Source organism: Melopsittacus undulatus, chromosome 7, assembly GCF_012275295.1.
Source record: "Melopsittacus undulatus isolate bMelUnd1 chromosome 7, bMelUnd1.mat.Z, whole genome shotgun sequence".
In the NCBI taxonomy this organism is placed as follows: Eukaryota; Metazoa; Chordata; class Aves; order Psittaciformes; family Psittaculidae; genus Melopsittacus; species Melopsittacus undulatus.
This window is the reverse complement of record NC_047533.1, coordinates 71,968,282-71,989,730: the sequence shown is the minus strand read 5'-3', so window position 1 is coordinate 71,989,730 and position 21,449 is coordinate 71,968,282. Positions and strand designations below refer to the sequence as shown.

Genomic DNA, 21,449 nt, shown 5'->3' with positions numbered 1-21,449 from the left:
TACTAACTGGAAAGCGATTTATCGAAGAAATCTAATTCCTTGTATGCATGTGCAAAATGAGCATGTTCCAAGTTCCTCAACTGGTAAGGAAATAAATTACCATTCCTTTTTAAAAACAGCAGTTCCTCACTGCATGAACAAAATAGTTTCAAGGTGAAACCCACGATTCTGAAATTATCATGCAGGATGAAAACCCACAGGAGCTCTCACTGCCACATCCAAACCTTCCCGATCCACCTTTAATGTTCCCTTCACACAATAAAGCAGTACTCTGTGTCCTTGTTAAAGGAGATTTGCCAGCAACAAAGGCCTCATTTTCTGAGACCTAATTTTGGTTGACAAAGGTAATGTAATTTCTTTATAGATGATGCATCATCATGCCAGACTGTACACCTTACTGAAAATCCTTTATACTGTCTTCCTGAGAAGTATCATATGTATGTTAAGCTCACTGTAGCAACACACAGGAAGCTGAGCTATCTTTTTATAACATATCGCTCCTGGAATCCCAGCAGCACAGCATTCCTATAGGATTGGTACCTACCTCTGGAATCCATAGAGCACAGCTAACGTGGACCCACTTGGTGCCACTTCGAGTTGGCTTCATGGCTCCACCCTTCTTAGGACACAGCAAACACTTGGGCTCAACACCAAGTGCACAGGTCCTGCACAACCAGCTGCCTTCTGGCACCTTCAGGATCCCATAGCATGCCTGTGGGGAAAGAAAACATGGGAAAAATGTGAACTTCTGTTACTTTTTAGCTGCTTACATGTGGCCTCTCCCAGAGTTCGAACAGGTCTTTATGGGATTGCTGACACTACAAACACACTTCATCTTGTGGAGGATCTCAGGATGCTTTCAAACACTTAGCCAACCTCATTACCCATTCACTCCCCAGCAAGATCAGATGTCACAACCAGCTGTTAGGGAAAACCCACTGCCCACGTCTTCTGGGAAAAAGAAGAAAACGTGTTTGCCAGCCCAAACAGCAAGGGGACTCCCAAAAGACAGCCCTGCCAGAAGCCAGCTCCCATGGAGTTCAGTATCACCATGACTCACGTAACAGGGATTGGGCTATACCTAATTCAGAAGGCTACAATCACCAGCTGAGAAGCTTGGCTGTGCAGTACTCAATGTAACTCGGGAGCATCAGGTTTTACTTTGTATTCAGAGGGAAAAATACAGAACAACAACGAATTAATACCATTCTTTCAGATGCTGCACCTTTAGGGTGACCTGTGTCCACGTTACTGTCGGTTTTAATCCTCTTAAGTTTCAGATTTGATGCGATCAGAGACTAAGGAAAGAGAACCACTACAGGTCTAAAAACATCCACCTCACTCTGCATATCTCACAAGGAAGCCATGTGTACCTCACGGCTTTCAGAGGCGTACTTCTTTATCATTAGTACAACTGCATTTAAGTAACACATACATGAAAATGCCACTCTTGCTCACAAGACCACAGTTTTCAAAACAATGAATGGCAAAGCAAACTTCTTAGAGCTAGGAAGGAAGGACAGACTGACAGAAAAGCACCTGCTGCACAATAAGAAGCATCCACAGAAAGAGATATGCTAAAATTGAAGACTTTAAATGGCACAAAAAGGTGGCACATAATAACACTTCATTAGCTCAGCTCTGTAAGTTCTCCATTAAATCAAAATTACTATAATAAATCCTCCCTCTGTCCCCACTGATTGCCTGAAACCCCTTTTTCCCTCCTGCTGAGCCTCAGTTACTGAAGTGTGCAGAGAGGATATGAATATAGGACAAGAAGTGACTAGGTGAGAATGTGTAACAAGACACGTCTGTTCTGGAGAGGCAACTCCTCACCTTGTAACTCCTCCACACATAAACAATACTACTTTTAACCTCCTTAGCATGATACTTCTACAATTACATGTAACAATTCTAATCTATTACATAATTTCTGAATTAGCCCCGCCGCTTGATGATGAACTCTGTGCAACTGAACAGATCAATGTCACTGGAAAAAATCTAATCTGTTATCTTTAATGGTTTGGAAAAGTTCCTGTCACCACCACTACACACCCCACAGTGCCCTGGCCAGCATACCTGGTGCACACAGATATTGCATTTGTCACAAAACACCATTTCGTTGCCATCTTCTCCATCTGGAGACTGACAGACGTCACAGACAACATCTTCATCATATTCAATCCCAAGTCCTTCTTCTGTCTCAATAGCATGATTCATGTTATCATAGCATCGTAGTTCAAACTCCTCTAGGATCCTTTCCATCGTGTACTCATCCAGCTCGGGCATCCCTGGGGAGCAGGGGAAAGAGTGGTAACACACAGCTCCAGCTTCTTTAACAGCTGAGTAGATACAGCCAACCCCCAAGCAGGCACATTTCATTCCTAGACAACCTCAGCCTATTCCAGCATAAACTAGAGAAACTGGAAAACAAAGTCAAAGCTGTCTTATAGCCGTATTAACCTAACAGAAGTGCAATATCCAAACCAATCTTTCAGAATCCTGGGGAAAATCTCCATAAACTGATTTTGGCTTCCTGGTCTTGCTCTCATTTTTCCTTCTGGTACAGCCCCGTCTATGGCTTCGGCTTCAATTTTGCAACCCCGATGTTGACTCCTTGGTGAAGGATTTGAGAGTGTTTTGAACCAAAAGCAATGAGGGCAGAGGGAGGAAATCACTGACAAAATCTGCTGCAACACTTATGGCAAACTTACAGTTTCTAACAACAGCTGTTGTTTTTTTCATAACTTCCAACTCAAGACAGTGCAACCCCAACTGACAGTAAATGGATTTAACAAGTGAGAACACACCTGTAATAAATGCAACATCAAACCTGGGACAATAAATACACCACCTAATCTAGGAATTGGTCTTTTCAAACTACATCCATCAGAAAATTATTCATGACACCACAGCTGCAGACTGACTGTATTATAGTAATCCGTCTTTGTTAATTATATTACCATTACAGACCTCAAAAGTATCTATCACAGAAGCAGAAAGAAAGATGTCAAAAAGAGCACAGTGCTTCCCACTCTGGCTTCCATGTCTCACTTGCCATGACAATGAGCTGGCCATACTTCCAGGTTGGTGCTGCGCTGACCTTCCCCACACAATCATGCCGCACAAGCCCCAGTGAAACCAGGACAGCTATGCTACTGCCAACAGTCATCTTCCTTTTGCAAAGTCAGTTTAGCACAAGAATTCCCATATAGTTAAATCACTGCAAAGAAGCACAGGCTTAGGATATCCCACTTTTGGTCTAATACCTAATGTTTCCTGTGACATACAGAAGATGGCAACCTTACGATGTGTGTTTTAACAAGAAAATCCTCTTTTCAGCTTTCCCTGTGAATAACTGAGCCATAAATTCCACAAAATGAAGAATTAAAAACATCTCTAGCTCCTGCAGGTCAAAGACAAACACTACATGGAAGTACTTCCAGCCTCCCCTACTGGCAGGTAAGTCCCTGCAGCAGGGATCAATGCCTCCAACACTCCCCACACGGAGCAGCTGGAAGGCAGCAAGAGAAAGCAAGCAGAATGGCCACTTCAGGGCTTCACACACCTCCCCACTCACACCCCAGTGTAACACCGTGGCAGCCCTCCTCTGGTTCTGGCAAGAGAGATGGACAGAGGGGATTATCTACACTGATGGGCATCAACTGAAGAAAGCTAAGGGACTTGCTGGTGCTGTTTGCCTGAAGGTCACTTGGGAAAGTAATTTGAACTCTTGATTTATGAACTGGTTTGACTTGTTTAAGCCCAACACTAAACCTGAGCAGGCCTGACCTGAGATCTGCAAAAAAGGCTTGGGTAAGAGACCAGGTCATGGCTGGGTCATATGTGGGTTTAATTCTAGAGTTCTAAACGGTCAGCTTGTGGTTTGCCATGCCACATGTGGGCTACAGCCAGGTAACACCCGTATGAGCATTCTGTAACCTAGAGTAGGGGACTGCCACAACACTGACAGATAACCCAGCTTCACCAACGTTCCTGTTCTTGCCCTGCTTCCTTGTCCCTTCCAGTCCACAAGTCAACCTGCAGAAAAAGGAAGAGCTGCTCCCTCTGCAATACCTCTTCCTGCTTCCTAACCAGAGCCCACAGTCACAGTAAGGTTTGGGAGGTTCCTCCAATAAATCACTACAGAAGTTCCTTAATGTCTCGTTCCCTGTGCAACTGGGATGGCATTAGGCTCTCCAGACCTCCCCAGACTCCTTGTCCACCTTCTTTGCACTCCACATGGCTAACTAAAAACATGATACGGGTATGTGATGCAGAGAAAGATAAATAAGTAAATGGGAAGGACTAACTGGGGAAACAATGACCAGTCTGTCTGACGTCCTCTCCAAGAAGCCTGATGGCCAAACGGGAACTCTGGGAGAACTGCTTTGTGAAACAGAAAGCAGCAGAGAAAAAAATCCAACCATGTGGCCAGATTCTGGCCTGGTCGAAACAAATACTGCTCAGCAGTTACAAAAGCCTGTACCTTATGGCTTAATCACATCAGGCGTGGTTCCCGTGGCTACCCCATCTCTTCCTGCTGCTGCCCTCCCTCCAGCTTTAAACATAAAGGACATAAAAACACCATCACTCATTGCTCACCCATGTCTTTGAACTCTTCATTGGCAAGCTGCAACCACGCGACGTCCACGTCATTGAGATCATAGCGACACATGCTGTCTGCTAAGGTTCGAATGTCAACATAGCCCAGCTCCGGAGGCTCCGACCCTGACGAAACAATGTACTTCCTGGGTCGTGTAAACGTGACGGCTTTTGTCTCAGACACAATCCTACAACAGACAGACAAGAGGATGTCAGGTATGCTGGGATGCTGAGACACTTGTTTCTACAGAACTCACACTGCCTCACTTTAAGTGACTAACCACCATCAGCACACACCTGACCACCTAAGCAATTATGCTCACTAAGAGACAACAGTATAGTGCACTTCCATAATGGACTGGTGATATTATAAGATGTTAATTGGAGTTGTCTAGAAACCAAATTCGTTACCAAAAATCTAAATAAAATGGAAAGATTAGAGGACAGGGTTGTGCTTACTCTTACCTGAAATTCACACTTGTTTAAAGCTAAAGTGGGAACACTGTATTCATGTAGGGATAGCTGCCATACACAGAGATGTAAACTCTGGTTTGCAGCCTTTCTTAAATCAATCTGTTGAACTACATTACCTGTTTGGAAATCTACAATCCCAAGATCATGAAAATTCAAGGAAAAAAGTAGTATGTCCTGCTGCATCTGAAGGGGTTTTCTCTGTGTGTGTGCAGGTGTAGCTAAGGAATTGCCATCCCTGTGAAATTCAGAAGACTTTTTCACAGAGAATCAGTAACCTGCACTAGCTTCACCTCCACTTACCCAAGCATCCTCAGTCTGCATTTCCTCTTTCACATCCACTAACACCATGCTGGGTCAAGTGCTGAAGTGATGAAACTACTTTCTCTCAGGCTATGGAAGCTCCAGCTGGCCAACAACTAATCATGAAAGTGTATTTTAGCTGCAAGCCAATGGAATTTTTGTTTGACCACAGGCATTGGTTCAGGAAACAGTAAAGTACCTACAACACATCACTTGTTCTAGGTCAGATTCCTGCAATTCCACAACCCTGCAAAGCCAGGAACTGGGGGCAAAACCACCCAGTTCACAAAGGACAGCAGTCGTTCCACCAGTAGGCTTGCCTCCAAACTGTAAGGTAACTCCATCTTGCAGCACAGCTCCCTCACTGGAGGACATTGCACTTTCTCTTAGTTAACTGCACACACTGAAATTCAGTTTGGATCAAATCCACTTCACCAAGTAAGGCTGGTACCTCCAGGAGTGACAGGCCACGCTGCCAAGTGACTGCCCCTGCAGCACCAGTGCAGACGATCTTTGGTGCGCTAATGCTACCAGCAAGGAGATGACACCACTCCATGTACACACAACTTTCTGCTCAGAACGGCCTAAGCTCCACAACAAGCACAGCTTCCAACCTGTTTTGCCCCCATTTCAGGTCCAACATGTTAATGCCTCTTCCTCCTATCAGATAGACCTTGATCTGCCACTACTTCATCTGCACACTTTAGTCTCAGTAAATCCTCCACCTACCTCCGTCTCCTGCATAGCTCTAAATCTTCCCCTCATCTAGCTGATTTCAGACAACAATCTGACATGGTGGCAACTGTGGGCAGGAGCCAAACGCTGAATTTGGGGCTTCTGAGGTGCAGAAAGGAACTGTGGAAGCATACAAATAGGAATGACCTTGCCAGCCTAACTGCACTGCCCAAACTGTTCCTGGTCATGCTGCACAGTATTAAAGTATTACAGACTATTACAGCTCACAGCAAATTTACTTGACACTGGGCACTGCTCTCTGAATCTTCTGTACTAGAAATCCCTTTCTGAGTACCGTCCCATCCAGATATCATAACCTCTGGGCTGCACCTTGCACATGCTGTTTAAATACCACTCTAGTGGCACAGGCAGTTTGGCTTCAAAACACACCACGTTCACCTCTTTATTTCTGATCAAAAGAAGTAAAAAAATGCAACACTTGCTACATACAGACAAACCCCATCCAACTGTGTTATCCTCCTGACCATGCTCACACACAGTCACCACATGGACTTGCTCCTTTCACCACCCCTCTGAACCTACACCTGCTGCTCTAACCAGCCAAAACCTTGAATTCACCATTACATACCTTGCTGGCATCAGCTGCCTCTGCTGTATTTTGCCTCTGTTCTACATCAGCTACTGTTTGAGTATTGCTGGTTCAATTTACAGAACATTTGCCTCCCCTCCCACAGTCAGGCACAGAACAGCTCCAGCTCTACAGCAACACCACCCCAGAGCTCTCTTGAGTATTTTGTGAGGGAGAAAACAAGACAGTCACAGAGCAACTCTGAGCAGCAGGTGCTCTCCAGCAGCACCATACAAGCAGCTAGGAAACAGTGATGCCTCCTGTACTGATACCTTTCCCATTTCCTTTAATATCTTAAATTAGGAGCGACATCTCTGTTGGCCACTGACAGCAAAAAACTCTCTTCTAAGTGAGCACCTGGATCTGATACAGCCACCAATTCACTTCCCTGGAAGATACAGGGTGGGGATCCCATGGACAGTCTCCCTCTGCTACAGTCCACAGCTCTCCCAGCCATCCTGCAGCCTTGGGAGATGTCTGAAGGAGAAAGCAGTGAGAAGACAACAATCTGAGCACACATGTCCAGTGTGTGTGCATTTATGTAGGGACTGGTTGAGGTCAGTGTAGAGCAGGCTACAAGCACTGCAGGAAAACAGTATGCTCCCATGTTCTAAACTGCACAGCATAAGGAAAACTCTCAAGCTCTCCTTGGACCTCCACCTCCAGTCCTTTGGAGGAAGAAGGAAGGAAAGGGTCTACCTGATGTGTCAGTGAAGTTCCTCACTGTACAGACCTAGTGAGGCTGTGCAGGGGTCTGCAGGCTGCTGCACAGAACACAAGAACTGCTAAACATTCTTGTGGTCCCCCTGCTCCAAGGTTAAAGACGGCAGAAGCAGTGTAGCATTACCCATGAGTTTTTGCTGTGTATAAGAGATTGGGCTGTTCTGGTTCCACCAGCACTGGTGAGTCATTTGGTAACACCTTAAAGGCTAGCCTGGACTTTAATCAAACAGATCTACTAGAATTAAATAGCTATAATCCTTGTTCTTCCCACTTTCTGCAGCTCCAATCCCAACTAAGCATGAAACAGACAGCTAGGCTGCAGCACACTCCTGCCCTTACAACTGTTTAATTTGAAGCAGAAAATAGTATCCAAGTATAACCAAAAAAGTAAGGAAAACAAGGGTTTCTTGGATAAGAGCTAGGAAATCTCACATTAATGTATTTAGTTACATGCACATCTGGATGGTTCTTAAAACAGCTGAAATGTTGTACAACAAACCATTTCCTAAGGTAGTAAATGAAACAACCAAAAAAATAACATAAAACCAGAATAAATGCTGTGTTTTTGCTAGCCCTTAAGTCAGGCTGTCTAGCTGTTCCTTGAAAGGAACCTATGGCTTGGAACGAAACACAAGAAGCATTAGACAAGGGCTCTCCTGGCAATGCTGAGTGAGGTCAAGTCCGGACTTACAAACAGCTTCTGTTTTAAGGTTCTGTCATCACACTCCATCCTAATGCAGTGCCAAAAATTACCCTCTGACATTCACATTTTAACACACAGGCAGAGCAAGCCTGACTCTTGACCTCTCTGATCATTCAAAAAGCTGAGGCAGGTTGCTCTTCATCTCCGAGAACCAACATCTTTCTAGCTAGACACTGTGGAATACAGCTCAAGAAGCCAAGGCAATGTAGATATAGCTGCTAGTATAAATGTTTGTGTATTCATTTACATTCCTTCAAACTATACCTGGCTACTGGTTCTGGGATGGTCCCTGGGCTAACTGGCACCTGAACTCCCTTTTCCCACTCCTGCCTCCAGGGGTCTGCCAGCACATAGTATTCATCAGGGTTCAGCTGGAAGGAGTCATGTAACTTCATGGCAGTGATCAGGTCCGTTCTGAACACCTGCAAAGAGAGTGACCAAGAGAGAAAAATAGAGACACCGACATTTGATATTTACACTCTATGATTCACAGCTGCAGGGTAACCATGGAGCACAGTGTGCAACAAGGTCACTGTATCACCAGTGAACTAACCCAGCCCGCTGCAGAACAGAAGTTTAGCTTCATTGCAGGGAAAGGGGTGGCTGAAGGTGCAAATAGTGAGAGAATGACTTCCAGCTAACTCCGTTACAAGTCCTGGCACTTCCCCTACACTGGAGGCATAATGCTAAAAGCTGACATCCACTTTCACCTCTGCCCTTCTGCAATAAAAGCTGCAGGAGCTTTGAGACTTAAAACAGCAGCACAAATAATACTCATTTTTGCTCCAAGGTTTGAGGGTTTTTTCTTAATTACTGGAGTTCTGACTAATCCAAAGCAATTCTAGACATTCCCTGTGGTAGAAATCGAGGTGTGACTCTACCATAACCAGCCACAAGAGGAAATTCTAAGGAGATGACTCTTTGTGCAAGTATTTAAAATAATAACCAAAAAAACAAATAAAATAAGATGCAAACTGGAATCGTGGGAGCAACTCCATTATTCAGCACAGGTGCTGTTGTTCCATCAGCTGCAGACACCTCTGCATCACAGCTGTGAGTTTACTTTGTCTTTGCAAATGCATCCACCTCTAAAATGAGCAAGATGTTTGGAAGCCTTTGGGTTAGCAGCCATAAACAAGCAGTGATACTGTTTTCAACAAGCCACAGAATGAAATCAAAAGGGATTCATTCTTGTAGCAGGCATGCTGTGGTACTGCTGTAGCAGCTTCAACCTGGTCAGCCACTGCCTGCCAGCACTGCAGAACTCAAAGGGTGCTATCACAGGCAGCAGAAGTACAAGCCTGCACTTGTTTATGCATCTTCCAGCTCTCCACATCCAGCTCTGGCTGCAAGGCAAGGCTGCTGTGAAGTACAACTGCTCTCACCACTCCTCACCTCCACAACCACTCATTTTTAACTGCTCAATGCCATATTTAAAGGAAAAAGCCAACCAGCTGCCAGAAAATAAGCACCACCAGGACAAGAAGAAGACAGGAAAGCTCCCCTGCAGACTCTGTGGTTCTGTATCCACTCAGCCCCACGCTGCACAGTTACACAGGAGGAGACAGATGATCTGGGCACTGCTCCTAAATTCTCTTACTGGGCTGCGAGTGGGGCAAAGGGACATAACCTCCCAGTCCCAGAGCAATGGTTCTACCTTAGCTCCAGCCAGCAGCTGCCTAGGGCTGAGGAAGAGCCCAGTCTATGCAGAGCATTGATGAGGCAGCCTCCCAGGACAGCCATTTCTGTCATACAGCAGTCACACACCTGAAACCTCAATAGATTCCCTATGATTTTCGGGAAGCACTTGAGGGAACCAGTGAAACTGATGGTTAATTACACTTCTGAGGATATTTCAAAGTGTGATTTGCCTCATCGTGCTGCACATCTTGGCACTTCTCCCTCCCGTCACACACATACTACTCCACTTCTGTCTCTGTTTCTGTTTCCACTCTGGCTTTGTCAAAAAATAGCACAAAATCATGACATTTTTCTTAACATTTGTCTTGACATGTTCAGAAAAAATGCCAATAATAAAGAATAATATTGCCATAAGAAGGGAGAATGCAGGTAATGAAATATACTGAAATGTTTCAAACAATCCAATTATGAGCCCTGTGAGGCTGCTATCAAGAAACAAAAAACAAGCCACAAGTAAACCGGCTCACAAAACAAACAAACACAGCTGGTCAGGGGATTCTGCACTTCTAAGTGGTTTGATTTAAAGCAATGAGACGTCACATAAAAAGAAGCCTAAAAATGTAAAATGGGTCACAAACCTTGGTCTATCCGAGAGCCAAACTAAACTCAGGCTCTCGGATGAATTGGTCACTAAACTCCCTCAGAGCCAAGCTAACACAGCACCTGGCAGCCAAGAAACTTCTTCCCAGGCCAGTGGCCCCGTGACACCATTCTTTCTGCTCTAATTTCTGATGCAATCAGACTGCCTGGAGCACAGCAGAGCTTACAGAAGTGCTGGCTCTCAGAAGCACTGAACACTTCAAAGCTGAAGGGTGAAACTCTGGCCACGCTGAAGTCAATGGAATTCTGCCACCAGCTTCAATGAGAGCAGGATTTCACCCGGGGAGTTTAGCAAGTGTCACTTTCCTGCCAGCACACTTCTCATCAGAGCAGTGTGCTGCGGTGAGCAGAGACAATGCAAATGGAGGGCAGGGAAACAGAGCTAAAGGGATGTGTATGAGAAGTCCATCCAGGCTCAGAAGACAAGAAAGAACAGCACAAAACTGCAAAGATTCTGACAACAAATGCAGCAACAGGGAGAAAACAGGAGCTCATAAAAAACCAACAGCAAGGTTTGTAGTTATCTCAAATGATTTCTGGACGGCCCTTCCTGAGGTAGTTCTCAAACCTGTGTGTAAGGGGCTGCTTCTAAGGGAAGTACAAAAGGTAACTAAGGAAAGCAAGCCCGTCACCAGGGGCTCTCCACATTCACCAACAAGAAAGGAAAAACTTAAGTAACAGGTCTTTAATGGCCAACAATCAAAAAAGAAGACTGGAAACCACCAGTATCTGGTGTCACTCACACTGAGCAATGAGAGGGATTCTTCATGTGAAAACTTTTCTCCGGGACTTGGGCATACTGTCATTGAGGAGATTAATAAAGCAAGTTTTCACTCAACATCAATCACTTACTAATGCACCAGAAATACATGTACTGGGCAAGTATGTTAAATGAAGAAATTCCATCTCCCAACATTAGTACTTTCCTTGCAGCCTCTACAGTCTGCCACGCAGTATTTGCCTGAAGATAGGGAGATTCACCAAGAATACTTCCAAAGAACTGGATCACGTTTACATGTTACTAACAGCTGATCCATCCTGGAAAGTTCAAAGATTTGCATCTCCCTTAACATGAGTTCCTCAAAGCACTACACACGTCAGAACTGCCAGGAAGCAGACTTCTAGTCTGACAAGCAGTTTAACGAACATCACATACCAAGACCCAATACCAACTACGCAATAAATGCACCTGATGTTGACTTTCACTGTTCACGTATCAAGCTACAAATAAATCCCGATGCCTAAAAGACTAGAAGAAAGACTACACAGCCATGCTGAACGAGTGTCAGACTATAACAGAATTCACAGATAGAGACTGGTGCTGGCAGTGGCTGTGCCAACAGCTGAACTCCCTCATCTCCTGGCCAAAAAAAATAAGTTGGGGGTGTGGGGAAGGTGCCAGCTAAAATGTAGCAGAAAGAAAAGCAAATGTAAATCAGAAGCAATGGATCCATTACCAGAACATGTATATGGCTCTGCATTTGATAAATGTAACAACATGCAAATCACATTCCAGAAATACCTCAGAAGGTTTCCGATCTTCATGTCTGGAACACGACGTCCTCCGACGTCGAGATCTGGAATGCTGAGACCAGGTGGACAGACCTAGGATACAGAAATGATCATTTGCAGACACTGCTGCCATCTATCAATAAAGCCTTTGCTCTCTCCACTCACCCAAGAAGACCAATTGACTTCAGTGCGACTGTACGAGTTAAGGTAAGCTAGAGGCAGGCTCCTGTGACACACCTCCAAAGACTCTTTCAAAACGAACCATAAAATAAAAGTTACTCACAGTTGTAAACCTCAGTGATGGCTCTTCTGGTTTGGTTCTGTAATTTTCTACTTACAGAGGCATCGGCTGCATGGCACTTACCAGCCTTCCCCCCAGCATTGGAAGAAAGCTATCTCATACCATGCTTCCCCCTGAGCATCAGTAAAGCACTTTCTACAGATTAATCACTGACCAGGAGGTCTGCTGGCAGCCAGACATGTACTCTTTCAAGCTAACATTAATGTCCTAAATACCTCTTTTGGTCAGCCAAAGAGCAAGCCTCTTCAAAATGAAGCCCACTGCCATGCGCACACCACAGAGCCCACAAAAACAAGTTGCTGTCTCTTCTCCCGAGCAAATCTCTCCGTGTGGCTGTGTAATTTTCATCTGCATAATTATTCATTCCATTCCAAGCAAATTATACCTCTTTGCCTTGAAACCTTTTGGCAGAGTCTCTGTCAGCTTTCAGAAATATTGTAACAGGAGAAAAGCACCTACACTCTGCTGTCAAGGTAGTGCTTTGACACCAGAGTGTATTATACCTGTGCCAATCAACTGGTTTTAATTCAGGAAGATTTACAGGGACAGCAGGCATTTTGTACTCCCAACTACACAGCAGCAATGGGAAAAAAACAAAACAAACCAATAAATCCTCATGGGATGGAGAGGTGAAGGACTTGAAATAGCATCTGTATGATAGGGAGGATAGGACCTACACACTGAACTCTGAACACAGACTTTGTAACTCTGAGCATTAAATACAGACAAACAGATGCAAAGGCCTTCCCACATTGCTTGTTTCTCCACTACCTGTGCACATAGATAGTAGGAGTAGAAAGTGTAAGCTACAGTCCATAAAAACAACATCACCTTACATCATCCAGCAGAAAACCTCTTAGGGATCAGAGTACTGTTCAAAACCAGATTGCACAGGATGGGATAAACTCTTAAAATGAAAAATCATGTTCTAAGTGAAGCAACTGACCAAGATGTTCATTGGAAAGACACAGCTAGTAACAAGTCATCAGAAGAATCCATTATGTCATAGTTATGCTTCTGTCTTCTCTTTTCAGTTTTCAGATTCCATTAAGGAATCTGCCCTGACAGAAACTGCTCTGTATACAGCAATGAGTAACAGGTTACATAGACATGCATAGTGGTCAAACTAAAGCAAGGTAACAGAGCAAACAGCTAAAAATCTTCTGACATAAGAATACAGAAAAGATTATTTTAAGCCCATGTCATCATTTTAATATAAAAGCTGGTGATTTTAGAAGTGTTTAAAAAGTCATGGTCACTTGTCCTAAGCTCCTGTATTTCACAATTACAATTTTCTATTTCTATGAAGGAGGTAAAAAAAAGGAAGAAAAAGAAGTAAAGAATCAACCAACTGCTATTTATTGATCCGTGTGGAAAATCAGACTCCCAAGATCATTTAACCACCATTCCACTTAAACATTCCCTTGAAAACTAAGGAAAAACCACAAGCAGCAGCAGAAACTGCTTCTGAGGATCCTATCAGCCTTATCCAAACTCAGGCTAAAAAAGGCAGACAGAAGTAAGTGTAAGCACTCAAAAGTGTCAGATAGACAGCTAAAATCCACGACAGAAAAACAGATCTTTCCTGCACCACAACAATACAAACATTTTAACATTTAGGCAGATGTGATTAATCAAGAGCTTCACTAGAAGACAGACCACATTCATATGCACCCAGACAGTATTCAGTTCTCGTGGGTTCTGGTATTTTCCATCAGCAAGACATTCATATCTGACCAACCATCTGCTACCGAGATATTCCGCTAGTCAGACCACTACACCAGCATGTCAGACACTTGAAATTTCTCATTCACCTGTGGTTTGGGGTGTTTTGTACACTGCTGGGCCCGGGGGATGGAGCCCACAAGGCAAGGAATTAAGAACACCAACCTGTATTGGCAAAGTGGTGTTTGATTCAGAAGTTTCTGTGGGAAATGAGCTGGTGGGTATGGAGGTTTAATCCAGCTGTTCCCAAGTAATGCATGCATCTGGGAAAATTACAGCAGTAGCAGCAGTACAATGTACTTCTGGATCTTTACCCATGTGCTGTAATTCAGCTCTGATGACAACTTACCATAAGCTGAAGACAAGTAAGCAAGCAGCATATGGGGCTTGTTTGTTTGTTTTATTGTGGGGATTAAAAGATGGACTCCCAGGTCTCTCTCATGCCACAGAGAAGCCACAAAGGGTGACGAGTAAAATAATCCCTGCTGTATCTTCTCCATTTCTTTACTCCATCAGATGCTACACATCAAAACAGTGCCTTAAATGTGTACTTCTGTTTTAGACACAGTCCATCTACGCAAGGCTTAGTCCACCAGATCAATTAACTGTCCCATGAACATGAAAGGTCAACTCTTAGCACCAAAACTACAGAAACTTCATTGTAAATTACTTTTTTTAAAGTGCTATACCAAAGCACACAACATAGAATTCCTATGTGTAAGGGACAACTCAAATGCAGCCAGCCTTCCTCAGGAGATACTGTATTTTTTCCATGCCAACTAACTCCCTGCAATGAATAAGGGAAGAAATAGTTTCTGACGTAGTTCTGTAATAGCTGTTTCCTTGTACATGACATTGTATGCTTTCAGTGTGTGTTCACCAATGTTTTTAGTAAGTTACTGAAGAAGCTGTTGTATTTTCCTGAGCAGTGTAAACTGACTCTACATAACACTAGGAGAAAAAGGTGTAAGAATTTCTCATGGGACTATGATTTTACTACCCACTAAGATCTGTAACTATAGCTAACAGATGACCTTTGGCAACGGCTTTGCTTCAATACGGAAAACATTTACTCACTGAATAAACAGAACCCAGCTATACGGCAGCAGCATTCACAGAGTCAAACCACTACCACTTAAGACACAGAACCACAAGGAATTGAAGGAGCTAGCCTAATGATAGTAAACTATCCAGCCCCTAACAGTATTAAATTTAACACTCTGGAAATCTCAGACCAGATTTTCAACTCTGCTCCCATCAAAGTTAATGGCAAAGTACCACTGCCTTCAACAGTGCCAGGACCAGGTCACTGTATTACCCAAAGCTGCTTTCATTAATAAGGAATCCACCCACTCTGAGTGCATCATTAAAAGTGCAGGAGGAAAATGAGGGTGTTACGTGTCTTTTCAGCATCCTTTCCACATTTTCATGCTTAATCCAGAAGAGGGACCTCACTGAAAGAAAAAGTCCATAGGCAATTACAATCACTTCAGTGATGAATGATCTGATTTTTATGTCCAATATGTGAAGTAAGAACCATTCCTGGATCGTACAGAAGGAACAATCTACTGTGGTCTAAACAAACACAGATTCAAAACAGCTCTTCTGTGCTTGTAAAAGCACACAAACCTAATTGAGTTATGTTAGAAAGATTACAGACACTTTTCACCAAAATTATCCTCCTGCATTAAAGTATTCAAAATGACTATATTCATCACCAGTTTTCTGAATGCTAGCCTTAGTCTTAAACTGGATTAGGATCACCAAGATTAGAGAAACAACTAAAGATCAAGACAGTTAAACACAGTTTTGGTAAAATAACAAAAAACATAAGGGAAGGCTGAATCATGGGGATTTGGCAGACGTAAAACTTCTGTAAGATAACATTATACACCTCATGGGACAAATGAGTTCTACAGCAGATGGAAAATTAATGAGATGTTAAGGGAGCCCACACTACCAAAAGCCACGTGAATAACAATGAGTAGGAAAAGTACACAACTCCAAAGCACGAAGCTAAACAAACACATCCAGAGCATACATCACTATTATCACTAGACATCAGAGATAAAAGGTGTCTCATTAAGTGCCAATCCTGTTACACCATTGTGGAAGTTAAGGACTAGCCTAGTAGCCAGACCCATCACCACTCAGGAGAGACAACAAGAGCATGCTTATTCTTTTACAGGTATGATCCTTTCAGACAGCACAGGTGTTCACGTTTTAAAAGGTGTTCATCACTGAGAACTGTAGGAGGATCATACTTCTACTACGTCTCAGTTTTCCCTTTGCATTTATCCACTTACAGACAAAAAGCAAGAAGAAATTCCAGACTCCTAACAAGGTGCAATTCACAGCAGGAGAGGCAAAGCTCTAGGACACTCATGGTGCTGCAAAGGAGACTTCTAAGACACAAGTAAGAAACCTTCCCATTCCCCTAGGCTATTACATACACCTTATACCATACACTCTTCCTATAATACCACTACAGGGCGTATGTAGCGCATTCACCTCCTGATAATGAAGAAATCAAGGACCATGAATTCCCTCTCCATATTTGTGAGGGACACACACTCTGCAGAAGGAAAAACATAATCAATTTTAACTGTATCAATTTATTAAATGATCGAGGATATGTTTTGAGTCAAAAAAAGTCCATCAAAACACGAAACTCCACTAGACCAACAAAGCAATTCAAACCCTCTAACCCACAACTAATCTACTACTCAGCATGAGCAGAAAAGGCTCAGCTAGTATGTATCATACACAGGGCTGTTGTAAAGCCACCTGCAAGGCATCCCATTGTGTCCTTGGAGAACTACCTGCTGCTCCAGCCTCTGAACACTTCAAAGCCTCAGATCACCAGGCATCTGAAAACAGTTCTCCCACCGTAAATACACTCCTGCTACACCATTACAGCAGGCAGCACAACAGAGCAAAACATCCCCGACATGGATGTATGTCTGGCTGTCACTTCTGCTTAACGCTGGCATTTCCAGCTGCCTGTACTGTTCCTCAGCTAGCTCTGAGTCAAACTAGGTGCTGCTGCCAATACTCTGTCAGAACAATCTGCAATCTGAAGAGAAAACATAGATGCTCACTCTCCCCATTTAGTGGCTGGCCCACAACTTTTCACATATCACTTACACATAACTCCATGTCTAGACCCAAATTCCAACACAAAGAAAACAGAAGCAGACTATTTGAAGGGCAGCTTCCCATTATGTCAGGTACGAAAAGAGCTGTCTGTGCAGAAGTCTTCAGGCCTTATCACAGAGCATGTATGCAAACACAACATATGAGATCGCTTCACACTGCCAGATTCCCCTTCTCATGTTTCTGTTGCTGAAGAATTTGCCCATCTATCTTCCTTACCTTTATACAAAAGCGATTAATACACAATAATCTCATTCAAGTTCAAAACAGAAAAAGCAACACTGATTCTACTTAAGATGTAGTGCCATTTGACAACTACCCAACTGCAGCTGCTGAACAACACATGGATCCATACAATCTTTGCAGTGCTTTACAACAACACGGCACAATTGCTCAGTATCTGACACACATAACAGCCTTGGCAGCTCCCTGCCACAGCAGTTCAATGAAGTTCCCTCCTATCATCCCTTTTCTCAGTTGCACGCATGAGTTTTACAATTACAAAGACCACACACATAACATGTGCCATGCAGAGGCACATGACACTCTTTTAACAGTGAGGAATTCTTAGACCCCACTTTGTATTTTATCACAAGACCCAAGTGCCAGTCTAACTCTCTAGCCCAGGGCTTCCCACCATAGCAATATCTTACCATTAACAGTATGCAAAGTTTTAGGACAAGGTTAATACAGGTTATCAAAGCAAATTTAGCACCTCCCAAGCTAGCATTCATAGGTTGGTAACACAACTATTGTCAGTCAGGCCTTAAAACTCCAGCAGAGGTAGGTGTATTCAACATCAGCAGTCCTGTAAAGAAAGGCATATGCCTCCCAAAATGGTTGTGATGATTATGTGATGTCCCCTCCTCAGAAGCAATATCCTAAAATCCCAGATAAGTCCTTCAAATCATTCAAAAGAGCAACAACTTCACCACCAAGTCACCCCACCCCACTGACCATAACCTTCACATGATATGCTAGCTCTGACCACTCAGCATCAAATCTGAATGCCAAAACCCTTGTCCAAAAGCACAGCAGTAACGGCTAAACTTGCTATTTTACCCAAATTCTCACACTGTAACTACATTACATTCCACTATTTATCACCATCCCTCACCTACCAGCCGGTTCAACTGAAAACCAAAACACATTCTTCACTTCCTTTTGATACAATGGTGCACAGCATTACTCATACTGCTAAGTAAGTGCCACACCTCAGGCCAGCAGCAGCTGCAATTCCGTGGTAAATGATGTACACACCTGAGGTTATGTACTCAGCAACCTTTGTGAAGGCACTCTGGGATCCATCTCAAACACAATGGGAATCCGCTGGGATGAAAAGCCCTTTCTAAACCTAAGATCCCCATCATTCAGCCAGAGCAATGGATATTGGCAAAACGTGTTTAACTTTAAAATAACATTTGTTTAGCAAAGATAGAATAAGGGTCCATCTAATTTACAGAACTATACTCCATAATCCGTAAGTATTAAATCTTTCATTTCTCGAAACTGATGTGAAACCTTGTAAATCTTAAAGTACTTTTTGTCTGCAAGCGTCTTCAGTTTTTCTCTTAGACACTCTGCATGTAGGAGTGTGGTGAATTGAAAACCCCTCCACAAACAAATGAAGAAGCATCCTGGGAGCCAGTAAAGTGTGGAGAAAATCATGCTCTGAATTCTTTACTCATGGAAGACACCGACCAAACTCTCTCTGACATGAAGGAAAGCCTGGATTTCACCCAAGATCCCTACAATTGCCCAAGCAATTTGTGCGAAAGGAATGCCCTGAAGCTATCAGTGGAAACTACTCCCTGCACAACTTCATCTCACCAGGAAGCAAAGCACATGGAACATTCAGCACAAACCACTTTTGCAGATCTACAGACCAAAGAGGCTAAAAAGTCAGGTCAAGACTGAGTAGGAAAGATAAAACAGCTTCAGTATCTAACATTTGATGACAGTAAGACTCAGAATCATAAAGATGAGTTTTTGCAAAGGAGGAGCAAGTAGAAATACAATGGAACAATTGCTTACAAACTACAAACACACTAGCCAGCCATGGAGGTAAAAAGGACATGACTGAGTTTGAGGTAAACATTACTAATGTACTTAATACAGGTTTTGAAGAAGCTGGTATCAGGCTTTTATAATGGCCCTGGCTCATATACCTACTGTAGCTGCTGTAAAGTGCTACCTGGAAAGGGACAGAAACTAACAAGCTGCCAGATGACAAAAACCATCACTTTCAGGTGCCAATAATCTTAAACCCTTTCGCACGCCTCTCCCAATACCATTCTTCTGTATTTAGATATAAGCTCAAAATCCTGAACTACATCTGCAGCCATTTTTCATTCAATTATCTCTCATGAATAAATATTCAGAAGTGAGCTATAATTTCAGAAAACAAAATCTCTCAGAACACATTCGGATGTCCAGGGGCTAACTGTGGAACTGTTGTGTACAACTTGCACTGATACCTCTTGCTCACCACTTTAAAGATGCTATTTTGGCCTCATGTCTAAATGAGGGTTTAGAACTCTCACTTTAAGGGGACGCGACTTAAAGATTTACAGCAGTTAGGCTGAGGGGCAGAAAAGAAACACTTTGTGGGGTCTGAAGTCTGCACTTGGCTTTTGGGAAAGAACCAAATCAGAAGGCAAAAAAGAAGCGATGAAAAAAGTCAGGGTTCCCTCTTTAAGGTGCAAGGCTTTAAAATATTGCAAATAACGTATAACCAGCCACACTAAAATATGACATAAGTCAGTAAATACATGTATGTACTCAAAGACCACAGCCATGTAGTCAAGCTTTCTTCTGTCCTATGTTTCACCCCTAAATAAAAATAATCCTCTCTTCTGTCAGCTCACAAAAAGAGAGTGCCCCTGAAAAACTACAGGTACATGTATCTTCAGCATTAATACATTTTTAGTGCTTAGGATATAAAGCTTATTTTGCTGTAACTTTGTGACTTCCAAGGAAACTGATTCAGTTCAACTAACAGAAAACAGTTTTTGTATGTTCATTCTTTTTCCATAACTTCTGTTACTAGTAGCATTATTATTATTACCTTATAAATATTTGGGTTCCTGAGTTCAATAATGTAGAATGTGTACTTCTTCATGCCAAAATATTTTCCGGGTGATGTTAGTTTATGTGCTGGAGTCTACCCCAGTCAAGTATCCTCATTCAGGTTACTTTAACCACATTCACCCAGTGACACTCGTGACCAACCTCAGACACCTGATCCACAGTCTCCTAAAGCACAGTATGAAAACTCAACTTCAGAACTGAAGAAACCCAAGAGATGGAGACCAAATTCTCACCACATGAAATGAGGGAGAGCAGTGCTGAGCTCTAAGCTGAAGGACCATTGAGTTCAGTATGATGGGAATGCCACAAGTGCACTGAAGAGTCAAGAGGTGCCACTGACTGAAGGGAAGCAGATGCTTGGCAACAGGATTCCAACTGTTAATTACAATTTCAACTTTTCAACAAGAGGACATCTGTCTGAAGTGCTCAGAATAGTCTATTTAATTGTGTTCTGACTCCAGAAACTCCAAGAAGGAAGAAGAGGCAGTGAAAAAACTTAAAGCCTTCAACACAGAGCCCAGAAAATTTTACCTTTTGGTTTTTTAGGCAACAAAATTTGCTTCCCCTTCTAACACTACTATAAATACATTGAGAAGAACATTGTCAGAGTAATCAGTAATTCTACTGAAGACTACTAAAGATTAAATGAAGGTGAGACCTGTTAGAAGAGACCTTTGCCATTAACACATAGTAGTGAGGAACTACTGGTATCCCTATAACATGAAAAGTAGAAAGGGCCTGAGCATTGTACTCAGCCAAGTGTGAGTGACAGAAGGACTGAGACACTGTCCCTACACTATGTTCTCATTATTAATCCTCGATCTTTTTAAACATATGTATTATAACAGAATGAATACAGGAGCCTGTACCTAAATCTGATCACTAACTTCACAAGGGGGGGGGGGGGGAGGGGAAACATAATCAAGAGAAAAGAAGCCTCATGAATGGGAAGCAGTATATATATATCAATCAGTACTTGAGAATACCTTTAAACTGCCTTTTGCCATGTAACTTATTCAACAAATAGTTAGGCTTTAACACAGACAGATTCTAAAAGAGCATGGATTCATTTTTCTTTCCCTAACTCATTTCCTTAGATCTTGATCTCTGGAACAGATGAAAATGCAGCTTTTTGGAAAACATAATTCTGTAACTCGACAGCTCTATTCCAGATTGCTATACATCAAATGGCATTGCAAGCAAGCACCATAATCAGCAACAGATCAGTCAATTGT

At 42.9% G+C, this 21,449-nt stretch overlaps 1 protein-coding gene across 1 annotated transcript in view; it reads right to left on the bottom strand.

Annotated features, from left to right (window-relative positions):
• The window catches only part of JADE1 (jade family PHD finger 1), a 42,635-nt gene that overhangs the window by 9,864 nt on the left and 11,322 nt on the right, over window positions 1–21,449 (bottom strand). Inside the window, exons 4-8 of the mRNA XM_034064471.1 lie at window positions 11,953–12,035; window positions 8,394–8,551; window positions 4,606–4,793; window positions 2,080–2,291; window positions 545–712 (exon numbers count right to left, since the gene is read on the bottom strand). Coding sequence (XP_033920362.1) covers window positions 545–712; window positions 2,080–2,291; window positions 4,606–4,793; window positions 8,394–8,551; window positions 11,953–12,035 — 809 coding nt within the window. The remainder of the gene's footprint in view (window positions 1–544; window positions 713–2,079; window positions 2,292–4,605; window positions 4,794–8,393; window positions 8,552–11,952; window positions 12,036–21,449) is intronic.